The sequence below is a fragment of the Theropithecus gelada genome, chromosome 19, assembly GCF_003255815.1.
Source record: "Theropithecus gelada isolate Dixy chromosome 19, Tgel_1.0, whole genome shotgun sequence".
NCBI classification, from domain to species: Eukaryota; Metazoa; Chordata; class Mammalia; order Primates; family Cercopithecidae; genus Theropithecus; species Theropithecus gelada.
This window is the reverse complement of record NC_037687.1, coordinates 9,922,390-9,939,331: the sequence shown is the minus strand read 5'-3', so window position 1 is coordinate 9,939,331 and position 16,942 is coordinate 9,922,390. Positions and strand designations below refer to the sequence as shown.

General features: G+C 48.9%; 1 protein-coding gene across 3 annotated transcripts in view; it reads left to right on the top strand.

The window, feature by feature from the left end:
- The window catches only part of DNMT1 (DNA methyltransferase 1), a 69,612-nt gene that overhangs the window by 25,958 nt on the left and 26,712 nt on the right, over positions 1–16,942 (top strand). For all 3 annotated transcript variants that reach the window (XM_025369220.1, XM_025369219.1, XM_025369221.1), the window contains 11 exons: positions 1,050–1,128; positions 2,998–3,032; positions 3,710–3,794; positions 6,304–6,338; positions 8,271–8,358; positions 11,845–11,879; positions 12,450–12,531; positions 15,329–15,363; positions 15,686–15,731; positions 15,827–15,907; positions 15,982–16,091. In XM_025369220.1, coding sequence (XP_025225005.1) covers positions 1,050–1,128; positions 2,998–3,032; positions 3,710–3,794; positions 6,304–6,338; positions 8,271–8,358; positions 11,845–11,879; positions 12,450–12,531; positions 15,329–15,363; positions 15,686–15,731; positions 15,827–15,907; positions 15,982–16,091 — 711 coding nt within the window. The remainder of the gene's footprint in view (positions 1–1,049; positions 1,129–2,997; positions 3,033–3,709; positions 3,795–6,303; positions 6,339–8,270; positions 8,359–11,844; positions 11,880–12,449; positions 12,532–15,328; positions 15,364–15,685; positions 15,732–15,826; positions 15,908–15,981; positions 16,092–16,942) is intronic.

Sequence of the window (16,942 nt, the reverse complement as noted above, 5' to 3'; positions counted from 1 at the left end):
CCATGTTGGCCAGACTGGTCTCAAACTCCTGACCTCAGGTGATCTGCCCGCCTTGACCTCCCAAAGTGCTAGATTACAGGCGTGAGCCACCGTGCCCAGCCAAAACAGTCTTTTTAACAAACCAAAGTATAAATAATACTGTTCTGATGTCTTTACAAAATGTAAGAATTTCCTACTATCAGATATGTAGTTGGTATTTACATTTTTCCCTTTGTGGTGAACAAGCCGTGTGGCAAACAGACAGCGTTTGGTTGACTTGTTCCTTAAAGTTATAGATTCCTTCCCTCCTATTTTACTTAAAATTCCTCACAGATTTTAAATTCCTCTTATCTTCTTGCCCTTTACTTGAAGAAATTCATTTGTCCAGCAGTTCCTAGATTGGGCCGATTGCATCTTTGTAGTGTTCCACAGGTCCCCTTGTCTTCTGTTCCCTATAAACTGATAGTTAGGATTACAGGCCTGATCAGATTCCAACTTTTTATTTTTTGAGGCTGACTTCATTTTTTTTTGATATGGAGTCTTGCTCTGTCACCCAGGCTGGAGTGCAGTGGCATGATTTTGGCTCACTGCAACCTCCACCTCCCAGGTTCAAGCGATTCTCCTGCCTCAGCTTCCTGAGTAACTGGCATTACAAGTGCCTGCCACAATCCTTGGCTAATGTTTGTATTTTTGGTAGAGACAGGGTTTTACCATGTTGGCCAGGCTGGTCTGAAACTCCTGAACTCAGGTGATCCTCATGCCTTGGCCTCTCAAAGTGCTGGGATTACAGGCGTGAGCCACTGTACTTGGTCTGGGGCTGACTTTATGGATGGTGCTGTGTTCCTCCATCAGAAAGGTGCGTAACATCTGACACTAGCAGCTGTTGATCAGTGTTTAGACCCATGATTTCTTAGGGCTTACAAGGTGGCAAGACAGCATTCTAAACCTGTCATTCAGAGAAACATTAAACTTAAAGCCTCTTTCGACATCCTGGGGAATGAGGGTCCACTCCAGGCCCGCTGGAGGCCTAGGGTCTTGTTCCACTAACGGTCAGCCTCACTGTGTGACAGCCCTGCCAAACGGAAACCTCAGGAAGAGTCTGAAAGAGCCAAATTGGATGAGTCCATCAAGGAAGAAGACAAAGACCAGGTAGGGCCGGTGCTTTCATTTCCTGACTCTACCTTAACTTGGTATTTGATGATTGTGACTTCATATGTGGTCTGTCCAAGTAAATAAAAACCCTGTCTAGTTAGGGCTCTCCAGAGAGACAGGACCAATAGAATGTATATGTGTGTATACAGATAGACACATATGCACGTGTATGTGTATATAATTTGTTTTATTTTCTTGTTTTCGTTGGAATATATATTTATGGGGAGAGACTTTATTTTGAGAAATTGGCTCACAAGATTGTGAAAGCTGGCAAATTTAGGCCGGGCGCGGTGGCTCAAGCCTGTAATCCCAGCACTTTGGGAGGCCGAGGCGGGTGGATCACGAGGTCAGGAGATCAAGACTATCCTGGCTAACATGGTGAAACCCCGTCTCTACTAAAAATACAAAAAACTAGCCGGGCGTGGTGGCGGGTGCCTGTAGTCTCAGCTACTTGGGAGGCTGAGGCGGGAGAATGGCGTGAACCCGGGAGGCGGAGCTTGCAGTGAGCCGAGATCACGCCACTGCACTCCAGCCTGGGAGACACAGCGAGACTCCATCTCAAAAAAAAAAAAAAAAAAAGAAAGCTGGCAAATTTGAAATCTGCAGGGCAGGCTGGAGGCCCAGGGGAGAAATGACATCATAGCTCAAGTGGGAAGGCAGTCTTATAAACATACCTGTTATATATATGTGTGTGTGTGTGTGTGTATATATGTATGGATGTGTTTGGACTTTTTTTTTTTTTTTTGGAGACAGAGCTTTGCTCTTGTTGCCTAGGCTAGAGTGCAATGGCGCCATCTTGGTTCACTGCAACCTCAGCCTCCCGGGTTTAAGCGATTCTCCTGCCTCAGCCTCCCGAGTAGCTGGGACTACAGGCGTGTGCCACCACGCCCGGCTAATTTTTGTATTTTAGTAGAGATAGGGTTTCACCATGTTGCCTAGGCTGGTCTCGAACTCCTTGAGCTCAGGCAATGCTCCCGCCTCGGCCTCCAAAAGTGCTGGGATTATAGGCGTGAGCCACCGTGCCCAGCCAATTTTTTTTTTCCTTAACTTTTTTTAGACAGAGTCTCACTCTTTCACTCAGGATGGAGTGCAATGGCACAATCTCGGCTCATTGCAACCTCTGCCTCCTGGGTTCAAGTGACTCTCCATCCTCAGTCTCCTGAGTAGCTGGGACTACAGGCATGTGCCACTATACCCAGCTAATTTTTATATTTTTAGTAGAGATGGGATTTCACTGTGTTGTCCAGGCTGGTCTTGAACTCCTGACCTCAAGTGATTCACCTGCCTCAGCCTCCCAAAGTGCTGGGATTACAGTTGACTTTTCTTTTCTTTTTTTTTTTTTTTTTTTTTTTTGAGACAGATCTCATTCTGTCATCAGGCTGGGGTGCAGTGGCACAGTTATGGCTCACTGCAGCCTCAACCTCCTGGATTCAAGCGATCCTCCCACCTCACCCTCCCAAGCAGCTGGGACTACAGGCACATGCTAATCAGCTAATTTTTGTATTTTTTGTAGAGATGAGGTTTCCCATGTTGCCCAGACTGGTCTCTAATACATAAACTAAACAGATTCCTGACGCAAGATGGGGAATCTTTGATTCTCTTGCGTAGCATCACTAGGCGATCTCTATTGATGGGCAGTGTGCCTGCCTACTTCTCAGACCTGCCTTTGTTTTGGGATTGGTGGGGATTAATACGAGAGTAAGAGTTTCTCAGATCTTCTCCCAAAAAACCCAGGCCCCCTCCTTTCCTACTCTTGTTGTAACCATGTCAAATGTGTTAATATTTCAACTCACACTTTTGGTGTTGATCTTCCCTTGAAACCAGTATTCTAATCTTTTTTGTTCTTCCTCCCTTCCCTCCACACAGGATGAGAAGAGACGTAGAGTTACATCCAAAGAACGGTAAGAATAGTTACTATGCCTTTCTTTTTGTTCTACGAGTTATGTAATCTTGATCACAAAACTACTTTTTCAGAAAGTTTAAGGCTGGGCAAGGTGATTCATGCCTGTAATCCCAGCACTTTGGGAGGCCGAGATGGGTGAATCACTTGAGGTCAAGAGTTCAAGACCAGCCTGACCAACATGGTGAAACCCCGTCTCTACTAAAAATATAAAACTTAGCTGGGTGTGGTGGCACGTGCTTCTAATCCCAGCTACTCAGTAGGATTGCTTGAACCCAGGAGGTGGAGGCTACAGTGATCTGAGATCATATCACTGCAGTCCAGCCTGAGCGACAGAAAAAAAAAAAAAAAAAAAGTTTAAAAAGAAGAACTTTATTGTGAGTTTCCAAGGCAGCCATATCCTTATGAAGGATCTGAATTTGGGGTCAGATCATTGATGTTTAGATTCAAGTACAATTCTCCTCTTTCCTTGGAAAGAATGAATTGAGGGCAGCTGGCATTCGAACCAGATGTAAAAGTCGTATCAGATACTACAGGTTAAATGAGTGTGTATCTGTCCGGTCTCCTGAGATAATGAAGGTTGCTTTTGGGGGTAGGAAAGAGGAGCTTTATGAAAACTGCTTCTTTGGGGAGGCTCCTGGCACTCACACTTGGGGTCTGTGTTATTTTGCTTGACAGAGTTGCTAGACCGCTTCCTGCAGAAGAACCTGAAAGAGCAAAACCAGGAACACGCTCTGAAAAGGAAGAAGAAAGAGATGAAAAAGTAAAGCTCTATCACCTCTAAGTTTAATTCTCCCCTAATCCTATATGGTCCCAGTTTCCTTCCAGGACATGGGGACAGCGGGTGGGGAACGTGGAAGAACGAGATGGCTTTTGCCAGTGATTGAAGTGCCTTTGACTTTGGCTAAACACTTTTCAAACTTGTTTTTTCATGGTTCTGTACATGGAAGGTGGGTTATGAGGTTGTGATAGTGAGGACCCTTGTTACTTATTTGTGATTTTCAAAATTTCAGTTTATTTAATTAATTAATTTATTGAGACAGTCTCCCGCTGTGGAGCCAGTCACCCAGGCTGGAGTACAAAGGTGCGATCCTGGCTCATTGCAACCTCTGCCTCCCAGGTTCAGGTGATTCTCATGTCCCAACCTCCTGAGTCCCTGGGGCTACAGGCGCCCGCCACCACACTCGGCTAATTTTAGTGGAGATGGGGTTTCACTGTGTTGGCCTGGCTGGTCTCTGACTCCTCACCTCGAATGATCCATCTGCCTCGCCACCAAAGTGCTGGGATTACAGGCATGAGCCACCACACCAGCCAACCTATGCTACTTAATCAACTAGTCACAGAGCTTCAGTTTGTCACCTTGCCCTCTTGCTTCTCTGGCTAATGAAATCTTTGTGAAGATCTAATTTTCAGACATAGGAGGTGCTAAAATTCTTTTTTTTTTTTTGAGACGGTCTTGCTCTGTTGCCCAGGCTGGAGTGCAGTGGTGTGATCTTGTCTCACGGCAATCTCCGCCTCCTGGGTTCAAGTGATTCTCGTGCCTCAGCTTCTTGAGTAGCTGGGATTACAGGTGCCTGCTACCACACCTAGCTAATTTTGTATTTTTAGTAAAGACAGGGTTTCTCCATGTTGGTCAGGCTGGTCTTAAACTCCCAACCTCAGGTGATCTGCCTGCCTTGGCCTCCCAAAGTGCTGGGATTATAGGCATGAGCTACCACACCTGGCCTAAAATACTTTACAAACTTATTTTTTTGTGGTTCTCTACATGGAAGGTAGGGTATGAGGTTGTCATAGTGAGGACCTTTGCTACTTATTTGTGGTATTTATTTAATTTAATTAGTTTATTTATTTTGAGACAGTCTCCTGCTCTGTCACCCAGGCTAGAGTACAGAGATGCGATCTTGGCTTATTGCAACCTCTGCCTCCCGGGTTCAAGTAATTCTCGTGTCACAGCCTCCCAAGTAGCTGGGATTACAGGCGCCTGCCAGCACACCTGGCTAATTTTTGTGTTTTTAGTAGAGACAGGGTTTTACCATGTTGGCCAGGCTGGTCTCAAACTCCTGACCTCAAATGGTCCACCTGCCTCAGCCATCAAAGTGCTGGGATTATAGGCATGAGCCACCACACTGGCCAACCTATGCTACTTAATCGACTAGTCACAGAGTTTCAGTCTGTCACCTCGCCCACTTCCTTCTCTGGCTGATGGGATCTTGGTGAAGATCTAATTTTCAGACGTAGGAGGTGCTAAAATTCCTTAGCATCATCCAGACATAAAGTTGTATTCTCCTCTGTGAAGTCAGACTAGCTCTTTCCCCAGTCTCTCATATTCTTTGTAAAATCTGAGTCTACAGGCGCCCACCACCACGCCCGGCTAATTTTTTGTATTTTTAGTAGAGACGGGGTTTCACTGTGTTAGCCAGGATGGTCTCGATCTCCTGACCTCATGATCCGCCCGCCTTGGCCTCCCAAAGTGCTGGGATTACAGGCTTGAGCCACCGCGCCCGGCTGCAAAGCGTTTCTTAATATCGCTGACCGTTGTGATCTCTTCACAAACTACCACATGTGGAGTTTCTGAGGGTTGGATTTGACTTGCCTGATTCTCTGTCAAGAAGTATCTAGTTCTTTAAATGCAACCTCAGGCTGGGCATGGTGGCTCACACCTGTAATACCAGCACTTTGGGAGACCAAGGCGGACGGATCACTTGAATTCAAGACCAGTCTGGCCAACGTGATGAAACCCTGTCTCTACTAAAAAATCTCTGTAAAAAGATGACACCACTGCACTCCAGCCTGGGTGACAGAGTGAGACTCCGTCTCATAAATAAATAAATGAATAAATGCAGTCTCAGAGGATGTGGTGTTGTGTCTCAGTTGGAGCTCCTTTCCAGATTGCACCATTGTATTTCATTCCTTTATATCGGAAGTGGAGATTTACAATAAAGTTACTTTCTGTGAGGCTATCAACACTTACTGATGACAAGTGGTAGAGGAATTTTGAAGTAAAAATACTTAAACTGCAGTGTTGTAGTATCTCCTTTCTAAGAGTTTCATTTCCTGTCTACTTACCCCACTGAAGAAGAAAGGAAAATTGCTGTCTTGAACACCTGGCGCAAGTGATCCTCCAACTTCAGCCTTCCAAAGTTCTGAGATTACAGGCGTGAGCCACCATGCCCGCCAGTAGACAGTCTTCACTCCCACCACTGGACTCTAGGATCAGAAAGATCCAAACCAAATAAAAAAAACTAACTTGTCTTTTTTCCCCGCAACTTTAGGAAGAAAAGAGACTCCGAAGTCAAACCAAAGAACCGTAAGTTGTTTGTGCTTTATGTTGTGAAACTGAATTGCTAACATAAGTATCCTGGTAAAATAACGGGTTGGTGTGGAACCCTGGGCACTAATCGTATGTCTCCTAAGTGGGCGAGTTCTGCTTGTGAAAGGTGAGGACACCCTGAAGTGAAGGCTGAAGTTAACTTTTTTTTTTTTTTTGAGACAGAGTCTTGCTCTGTTGCCCAGGCTGGAGTGCAGTGGCCGGATCTCAGCTCACTGCAAGCTCCGCCTCCCGGGTTTACGCCATTCTCCTGCCTCAGCCTCCCGAGTAGCTGGGACTACAGGCGCCCGCCACCTTGCCCGGCTAGTTTTTGTATTTTTTAGTAGAGACGGGGTTTCACCGTGTTAGCCAGGATGGTCTCGATCTCCTGACCTCGTGCTCCGCCTGTCTCGGCCTCCCAAAGTGCTGGGATTACAGGCGTGAGCCACTGCGCCCGGCCCTGAAGTTAACTTTTATAAATTTTAATTTAATTTAATTTAGAGACGGAGTCTCCCTTTGTCACCCAGGCTGGAGTGCAGTGGTGCAATCCCGGCTCACTGCCACCCCCAACTCCCAGGCTCAAGCGATTCTCCTGTCTCAGCCTCCTGAGTAGCTGAGACTTCAGGCGTGCATCACCATGCCCAGCGAATTTTTGTATTTTTAGTGGAGACAGGGTTTCACCATATTGGTCAGGCTGGTCTTGAACTCCTGACCTCAGGTGACCCACCTGCCTCAGCCTCCCAAAGTGCTGGGATTACAGGGTGAAGTTAGCTTCAATTTCTCTTCCCAACCCCAGGGCCCTCCTCAGGGTTGGTCACACAGCTGTGTGTTGTGTAGTAGTAAAAGGCCGTCGAGTGAGCAGCTGTGTCACTACCTTTTGCTGTGAAAATGCTGTGTGACAAATGACTCCAAGGCCAGAGGCCTAGAACAGCGAGCATTTTTCAAGCTCACTTGTCTACAGCTTGGTGGCTGTCAGCTGATCTTGAGCTGGCTTAGTGGGGACAGCTGGGCTGACCCAGCTCTGCCTCCACAATTTGGCCAACCTGGGTACACACTTGTGGCTGTGCCAGATCACAAGGGTAGAAATGAAAAGTAGCACTTTTTCAAACCTTTCTTGAAAAAAGTTGGGCCAGGTGCAGTAGCTCGCGCCTATAATCTCAGCACTTTGAGAGGCTGAGGTGGTTGGATCACTTGAGGTCAGGAGTTCAAGATCAACCTGGCCAACGTGGTGAAACCCCGTCTCTAATTAAAAATACAAAAAATTAGCTGGGCGTGGTGGAGCATGCCTGTGGTCCCAGCTACTTGGGAGACTGAGGCAGGAAAATCACTTGAACCTGGGAGGCGGAGGTTGCAGTGAACCGAGATCACATCACTGCACTCCAGCCTGGGTGACAGAGCGAGACTCTGCCTCAAGAAAAAAAGAAAAAGAAAAAACAATTAGCTGAAGCAAATGTTGAGAGTGAGCCTGAATCCAGAGATGGGCAGAATACCCCACCTCAGCGTCAGGGCCCTGGCAGAGAGGTAGGTGAAGACTCAGACCCCTGTGTGCAGTCAGCCGTCCACGGTCACTGACTGACGCAGATCGCACATCAGCGCAGCTCTCCTCAGCCCGGGCAGGCCAGACACGGGTCTTCCTCTACTGCAGTCTGGATTCCCATCAGGCCACAGAAATCATGGCGTCCCTTTGTCTACTTTTTGTATTAAACCACTGGCATCTCTGACCAACGTTCAGATGGGGTATTGATGGTGTTCCTGAAGACCTTGAGTCCTGAAGTAGTAAATGCCCTCTGGGCTTCCTGCAGTGAAAACTGGAGAGGCAGCCTGTCCTCTGAACCTGGGGAGCTTGTGTCAACCCTTAGGAGCTGTTGGCCCTGGTGCAGGGCGCCCCCTGCCGAGCTGACCAGCCTATGTGTGTGTTGTCTTCTGTGATAGAACACCCAAACAGAAACTGAAGGAGGAGCCGGACAGAGAAGCCAGGGCAGGTGTGCACGCTGACGAGGACGAAGACGGAGATGAGAAAGTAAAGGCGGGATCTTTGTTTCTGACCTCCCCCTTGTTCTTCTACTCCTGTTTGCTTGGGCGGGAGAGTGCAGGGTGGGGATCTGGGTTCAAGTCCAGTCCTATCCACCCAGGCTCCACGGGGTCATCCAGACTCTGGGAAGGTCACCTTTTCCTCCTCTTGGGGGCCGGGATTTGTGGCTGGATGCCTGTGCCCAATGCCTAGTGAACACTCAGTTGTCCTCTGTCTTTCACACTAGAGAGGGTCTGTGTGCACCTGAGCTGAGATGTGCGTGAAGCATCCTCTCCTGAGGCCTCACTGCTGAGAAGCCTTGATACACAGTCAGCTCCGACACACATGTCAGCCACACCTCGATTTCTTTCCCAGCCTCCTACGTTCTTCTGAGTCTAGCTCTCCCCCTGCCAGCCTCCGCAGTCTAATTCAGCCAAGTGCATATGTTTAAACCCTAAACCATCATGTGGAGCACTGCTGGGCCTCTGTCAAAGTACAGGATGGCCAGGTTGCCTGCAGGCCCTCCTGCATGAACTCCAGGGAAGGGAGCTAGGTCATCGGTGTGGGACAGCGAGTCCCTATCTAAGAGACGCCGAAGACCCCAAGAGAGTCTCTGGGTTTCTGCCTGTTGCGATCTAGAGAGTGGAGCCCAAAGTCACGGGCTTGCTGGGTGACGAGCACCCTCACTTCTGACCTGGTCGCCGATAGGCTTCCGTCCTCACCCTGTAGCGGGAGAGCCTTTGGTATTGCCTCCTGTCCCTCACCTCTTCTGTCCAAATGTTGGGCACCTTACTGTCAGCACATGCCTGGGATCCCTGGAGTAGTCACATTACTCCCTGCCCTCTATTGGAAACTGGCAGGGGCCTGAGCTCACACCGCCAACACTTTTGCCTCATGGTAGAAAAGGATGTGAGGGCTGCGCACGGTGGCTCACTACTGTAATTCCAGCACTTTGGGAGGCTGAGGTGGGTGGATCACTTGAGGTCAGGAGTTTAAGACCAGCCTGGCCAACAGGGTGAAACCCCATGTCACCTAAAAATACAAAAATTAGGTCGGCTTTATGGTACATGCCTATAATCCCAGCTACTTGGGAGGCTGAGGTATGAGAATCACTTGAACCCAGATGGCAGAGGTTGCAGTGAGCCAAGATTATGCCGCTGGAGTCCAGCCTGGGCAACAGAGTGTGAGACTCTCAAAAAAATATATATAGTAATAATAATAAAAGCAGTGCCCAGAGAACAAGGATTGTGGGCTGCTTCACCCCAGGGGGCCCCTTGCACAGGAGGTGCCGTCTCTGCCTCCCAAAGCTCTAAGCACCACTGTCCCCTATCCCGAGAGACAGGGTCTTGCTCTGTCACCTAGGCTGGAGTGCAATGGTGCCATCACAGTTCACTGCAGCCTCGACCTCCCAGGCTCAGGTGATCTTTCCACCTCAGCCTCCCAAGTAGCTGGGACTATAGGCAGGCACCACCATGTCCAGCTAATTTTTTTTTAAAGTGTTTGTAGAGCCGGGCGCGGTGGCTCAAGCCTGTAATCCCAGCACTTTGGGAGGCCGAGGCGGGCGGATCACAAGGTCAGGAGATCGAGACCATCCTGGCTAACACGGTGAAACCCCGTCTCTACTAAAAATACAAAAAACTAGCCGGGCGAGGTGGCGGGCGCCTGTAGTCCCAGCTACTCAGGAGGCTGAGGCAGGAGAATGGCGTAAACCCGGGAGGCGGAGCTTGCAGTGAGCCGAGATCGCGCCACTGCACTCCAGCCTGGGGGACAGAGCAAGACTCCGTCTCAAAAAAAAAAATAATAATAAAGTGTTTGTAGAGATAAGGTTTTGCCATGTTGCCTAGGCTGGTCTCAGTCAAACTCCTGGACTCAAGCTCTCTACCTACCTCAGTCTCCCAAAGTGGCAGAGTGGTAGGATTACAGGCACGAACCATTGTGTTCAGTCTGTTTGGTTCGTTCTTTTTTTTTTTTTTTAAAGACAGTCTCCCGCTGTCATGCACTGGTTGACTCACTGCAACTTCCACCTCCTAGGTTTAAGTGATTCTCCTGTCTCAACCTCTTGAGTGACTGGGATTACAGGCATGTGCTACCATGCCTGGCTAATTTTTATATTTTTAGTAGAGATGGGGATTTACCATGTTGGCCAGGCTGGTCTCTAACTCCTGACCTCAAACAATCCACGTGCCTCAGCCTCCAAAGGTGCTGGGATTACATGTGTGAGGCACCACACCTGGCCTGTTTTTTTGAGACAGGACCTTGTTCTGTTTCCCAGGCTAGAGTGCAGGAGTGCAGTGGTGCTATCATAGCTCACTGTAGTCTCCTGGGCTCAAGTGATCCTCCCACCTCAGCCTCCCAAGTAGCTGGCACTATAGGCATGCACTACTTTTTAAATTTATTTTTTGTAGGCCAGCCGTGGTGGCTCACACCTATAATCCCAGCATTTTGGGAGGCTGAGGTGGGCGGATCACCTGAGGTCAGGAGTTCGAAATCAGTCTGACTATATGGTGAAACCCCGCCTCTACTAAAAATACAAAATTAGCTGGGTATGGTGGTGCATGCCTATAATCCCAGCTACTAGGGAGACTGAGGCAGGAGAATCGTTTGAACCCGAGAGGCAGAGGTTGCAGTGAGCCAAGATCACACCATTGCACTCTAGCCTGGGCAACAAGAATGAAACTCTGTCTCTCTCTCAGATAGATAGATAGATAGATAGATAGATAGATAGATAGATAGGCAACAGGAGTGAAACTCTGCCTCTCTTAGGTAGATAGATAGATAGATAGATAGATAGATAGATAGATAGGCAACAAGAGTGCAACTGTCTCTCAGATAGGTAGGTAGGTAGGTAGGTAGGTAGGTAGGTAGATAGATGAGTGAGCCTGGGCAACAAGAGTGAAACTCCATCTCTCTCTCTCTCTCTCTCTCTCTCTCTCTCTCTCTCTCTCTCGTTTCTCGAGAGAGAGAGAGAGAGAGATTTTTGTAGAGACAGGGTCTCACTGTGTTACCCAGGCTGGCCTCGAATTCCTGGCCTCAAGCAACCTCCTGCCTTAGCCTCCCAAAGTGCTGGACTTACAGGCACATGCCACTGCACACAGCCTGTAAATAAAGTTTTATTGGAGCAGAGCCATACTTTTTCATTTACATTTTGCCTGTGGGTGCTTTTGTGCTACCATGGCAGAGATGATCATCCTGACACAGACCACGTGGTCAGCAAAGCTGAAAATACTGATCCTCTGGCTCTGACAAAAACAGTTTGCGAAGCCCTGGTGTAGGAGGTTGTTTAGTGCCCTCTTGTTAGTTTCAGGTGGGGAATTAAGGGAGGGAAAGTGAAGCCTTGTGTCTACCAGGTAGATCTGCCCAGGCCTGCCTGTCTTCCAGCTCCACAGTGAGGATCCCTAACCTGTAACTTTGGTGTTTGCATTTTATCTCACTCTGGCTCAGAAACTAATTTTTTCCCCTCTTTCTCTCTCTACCTCCCCCCTGTTTTTCTCTCAGGATGAGAAGAAGCACAGAAGTCAACCCAAAGATCTGTAAGTGTTTAAAATGCTTGTGCTTTTGTGTTTTCTGAACCAGGAGAAAACCTGTTCTAGGCCAGGTGCGGTGGCTTGCACCAGTAATCCCGGCACTTTGGGAGGCTGAGGTGGGTGAATCACGTGAGGTCAGGAGTTTGAGGCCAGCCTGGCCAATATGGTGGAAACCCATCTCTACCAAAAATACAAAAATTAGCTGGCTGTACTGGCAGGTGCCTATAATCCCAGCTACTCAGGAGGCTGAGGCAGAATTGTTAGAAGCCAGGAGGTGGAGGTTGCGGTGAGCCAAGATCGCGCCACTACTCTCCAGCCTGGACAACAAGAGTAAAACTGTCTCAAAAAAATAAAGAAAGCAAGCCTGTTCTAGAAACCTGTGGTGATGTAGACATGTGTGGGGTCCCTGGGGCCTCTGAAGGCCTCGTCTCAGGATGACAAGCTGGCAGTGTAACTGTAAAGCTCCCACGGGTATCTTGCTTTCCCCTGGGGAGGCATTAGTTTGTCATTTTCCGTGCGAGTTGGCGATGTGGTATTCCTAAGCTGCTACTTGCTATGTATCTGTTCACCCTGCAGAGCTGCCAAACGGAGGCCTGAAGAAAAAGAACCTGAAAAAGCAAATCCACAGATTTCTGATGAAAAAGACGAGGATGAAAAGGTAAAGGTCTCACTTTTCTTTCTTTTTTTTTTTTTTTCAAGACGGGATTTCGCCATGTTGCCCAGACTGGTCTTGGGAAAAAAGAAGACTGGGCGTGGTGGCTCACGCCTGTAATCCCAGCACTTTAAGAGGCTGAGGCAGGTGAATCAGGAGTTCAAGACCAGCCTGACCAATATGGTGAAACCCTGTCTCTACTAAAAATAGAAAAATTAGCAGGCTGTGGTGCGCACCCATAGTCCCAGCTACTCGGGAGGCTGAGACAGGAGAATCACTTGAGCACGGGAGGTGGAGGTTGCAGTAAGCGAGATCTCACCATTGCACTGTAGGCTAGGGACACAGCAAAATTAGCTGGGTGCAGTGGCATATGCCTGTAGTCCCAGCTGCTTGGAAGGCACGAGAATTGCTTGCACCCAGGAGGTGGAGGTTGCTGTGAGCTGAGATTGTGCCACTGTACTCCTGCCTGGACAACAGAGCAAGACTGTCTCAAAAAAAAAAAAAAAGGGCTGGGTACAGTGGCTCACGCCTGTCTTCCCAGCACTTTGGGAGGCCAAGGCAGGCGCATCACCTGAAGTCAGGAGTTTGAAACCAGCCTGGACAACATGGTGAAACCCCATCTCTACTAAAAATACAAAAGTTAGTCAGTTGTGGTGGTAGGGGCCTGTAATCTCTCAGCTACTTGGAAAGCTGAGGCAGGAGAATCGCTTGAACCCAGGAGGCAGAGGTTGCAGTGAGCCAAGATCATGCCATTGCACTCCAGGCTGGGGACACAGCAAGACTCCTTCTCAAAAACAACAACAAAAAATACAAGGACATTGGTCTTATTGGGTGAGGCCCCACCTTTATTACCTCTTTTAACCATAATTGTCTCCTTAAAGATTCTATATCCAAATACAGTCACATAGCAGGTTAGTCTTAATGTATGAATTTTGTAGGGGACATGACTCAGTCTGTATACCCCCTCATCAATTGTTTGCTTACCTTTACATTTTAGTATTTATTTTTGAGACAGGGTCTCATTCTGTTGTCGAGGCTAGAGTGCAGTGGTACAGTTATAGCTACCATAGCCTCGGACTCCTGGGCTGAAGCAATCCTCCCACCTGGGCCTTCAAGGTAGCTGGGACTATAGGCGATGCCACTACACCCAGCTAACTTTCTCTTTTTGTGGAGACAGGGTTTTACTGTGTTGCCCAGGCTGGTCTTGAGCTCCTGGGCTCAAGCAGTCCTCCCACCTGGGCTACTTAAAGTGCTAGGATTACAGGCATGGGCCACTGTGCCTGGCCAGTTATTTATTTATTTATTTATTGAGACAGAGTCTCGCTCTGTCACCAGACTGGAGTGCAGTGGTGCGATCTCGGCTCACTGCAACCTCCGTCACCCTGGTTCAAGCAATTCTCTTGCCTCAGCCGCCCGAGTAGCTGGGACTACAGGCACTCGCCACCACACCCAGCTAATTTTTGTAATTTTAGTAGAGACGGGGTTTCACCATCTTGGCCAGGATGGTCTCAATCTCTTGACCTCGTGATCCATCTGCCTTGGCCTCCCAAAGTGCTGGGATTACAGGCGTGAGCCACCGTGCCTGGTCCTGTGCCTGGCCAGTTATTTGTTTACCTTGAGGTGTCACTTATACAGGAAAGCTCAGGTTTTAAAAAATTGGCTTCCCCTCTGAATCTTTTCAGGAAGTTTTTGGTTATGAGATTTATTTATTCATTTATTTTGAGATGAACTCTCACTGTCGCCCAGGCTGGAGTGCACTGGCGTGATCTCTGCTCACTGCAACCTCTATGTCCCGGGTTCAAGCAATTCTTCTGCCTCAGCCTCCTGAGTATCTGGAATTACAAGTGCCCGCCTGGCTTAATCTTAGTATTTTTTTTTTCTTTTTTTTTTTTTTTGAGACGGAGTCTCTGTCACTCAGGCTGGAGTGCAGTGGCCGGATCTTGGCTCACTACAAGCTCCGCCTCCCGGGTTTACGCCATTCTCCTGCCTCAGCCTCCCGAGTAGCTGGGACTACAGGCGCCCGCCACCTCGCCCGGCTAGTTTTTTGTATTTTTTAGTAGAGACGGGGTTTCACCGTGTTAGCCAGGATGGTCTTGATCTCCTGACCTCGTGATCCGCCCGTCTCGGCCTCCCAAAGTGCTGGGATTACAGGCTTGAGCCACCGCGCCCGGTCAATCTTAGTATTTTTAGTAGAGAAATGATTTCGCCGCTTTGGCCAGGCTAGTCTGGAACTCCTGACCTCCAGTGATCTGTGTGCCTTGGCCTCCCAAAGTGCTGGGATTACAGGCATTAGCCACTGTACCGGGCCTGGCTATAAGATTTTTTTTTTTTTTTTTTTTGAGACGGAGTCTCGCTCTGTCGCTCAGGCTGGAGTGCAGTGGCCGGATCTCAGCTCACTGCAAGCTCTGCCTCCCAGGTTTATGCCATTCTCCTGCCTCAGCCTCCCGAGTAGCTGGGACTACAGACGCCCGCCACCTCGCCTGGCTAGTTTTTTGTATTTTTTAGTAGAAATGGGGTTTCACCGTGTTAGCCTGGATGGTCTCGATCTCCTGACCTTGTGATCCGCCCGTCTCAGCCTCCCAAAGTGCTGGGATTACAGGCTTGAGCCACCGCACCCGGCCTAGATTTTTGATTATATGACTTTAGATGGTAGAGTGAATCAGAACTCACCTGCTGGCCCTCTCATTCCCTCCCTCCCCCTTCTGTTTTATGATAATCACTTATACAAAGTTCTTAACACCGAAGCACTATCTGGGTGTGAAACACTCTTACCCTTTAATCCTCTTTTGTTTTCCCTGTGTAGGAGGAGAAGAGACGGAAAACGACCCCCAAAGAACTGTAAGAATTTATTCTTGGCATTATCCAAAGCAGATGCTAATGTTAAAATGATGGTTCTAGAACAAAAGGGAAAGGTTTTAGTAATTGCCAGAGCAACCTTGGGGAGCAACCTTAGGCTCATTTTGGATTGGGTTGGTGAACATAGGACCAAGATGCGTCAGGCAGGACGCCCCTGCGGTGAAGAGCCACTGTGACCTCGCGCCTGGGCCTCACTGCCGCAACCGGTGCCTCCATGTGCCACAGGCGCCTCAGGCAGAAACCTCACAGGGGCAATTTTGATATTTTCTGAAACAATTAAACGATGCTGTGCTTTTCCCCCCAGAACGGAGAAAAAAATGGCTCGCGCCAAAACAGTCGTGAACTCCAAGGTAAATGTCTGCTGGGAATGAAGCTGGTGGCGGTGCTCATGAGGCGGCTGGGAGCGGCTCTCTGAGCGCCATCATCTGTGTTCTTGCTCCCACAGACCCACCCTCCCAAGTGCATTCAGTGCGGGCAGTACCTGGACGACCCCGACCTCAAATATGGGCAGCACCCACCAGACGCGGTACGTGCAGCTCTCTTCCCAGCCTTCCTCTGCTCGTCCCTCGTCCCTCTGCTCACCGGCCCTGTGTCCTTCAGGTGGATGAGCCACAGATGCTGACAAATGAGAAGCTGTCCATCTTTGATGCCAACGAGTCTGGCTTTGAGAGCTATGAGGCGCTTCCCCAGCACAAACTGACTTGCTTCAGGTAAGTGTACTTTTGTGTGTGTGTGTGTGTTTCGTGGAAGGAGGCGCTTCCCCAGAGGCGTCTACAGGCTCAAGATTATGGTTTTTAGGGCCTGACCTGCAACATGTCTTAAGCTAACACTTCGTGGATAAGAGCCACCTGGAGGGCTGGGCGCGGTGGCTCATGCCTGTAATCCTAGCATTTTGGGAGGCCGAGGTGAGCAGATCACTTCAGGTCAGGAGTTTGAGACCAGCCTGGCCAACATGGCGAAACCTACTGAAAATACAAAAAGTAGCCGGGTGTGGTGGTACGCGACTGTAATCCCAACTACTCGAGAGGCTTAGGCAGGAGAATTTCTTGAACTCTGGAGGCAGAGGTTGCAGTGAGCTGAGATGGTGCCACTGCACTCCAGCCTGGGCGACAGAGCAAGATTCCATCTCAAAGAGCCACCATGGAAAACCGGTGAAGGGACAGTAGAGCTTTGCTGATTTTTGGTTTGGGTTTTGGGTTTTTACACTGCACATATTGCTCCTCCATTCTGCCTACATCCTGAGAGTCACACGCTTAGATGAAGGCCTGCTCTGCTAGGTACCAGTGATCTGGGTGTCGATGTAGCTGCTCAGATCCTGCCTTCACGGAGCCAAAAATGGGTGATACCTGTCGGGTAGTCACAGCCATGACAGATTTTTAAAAAGCCTGGTTGCATGTAGAGAGAAAGAGTGTGAGGAGGAAGGTCTGTGAAGATGCGAGAGGCAATGATTTCAGTAAAGACCTTGCGAGAGAAGAGGCCAAGGGGATGGCCAGGGTGGGGCACCCTAGGTAGAAGGGGGCGTGATTACCAGGGCTCGGAGGGGCCTGTGCCAGCTGTGGAA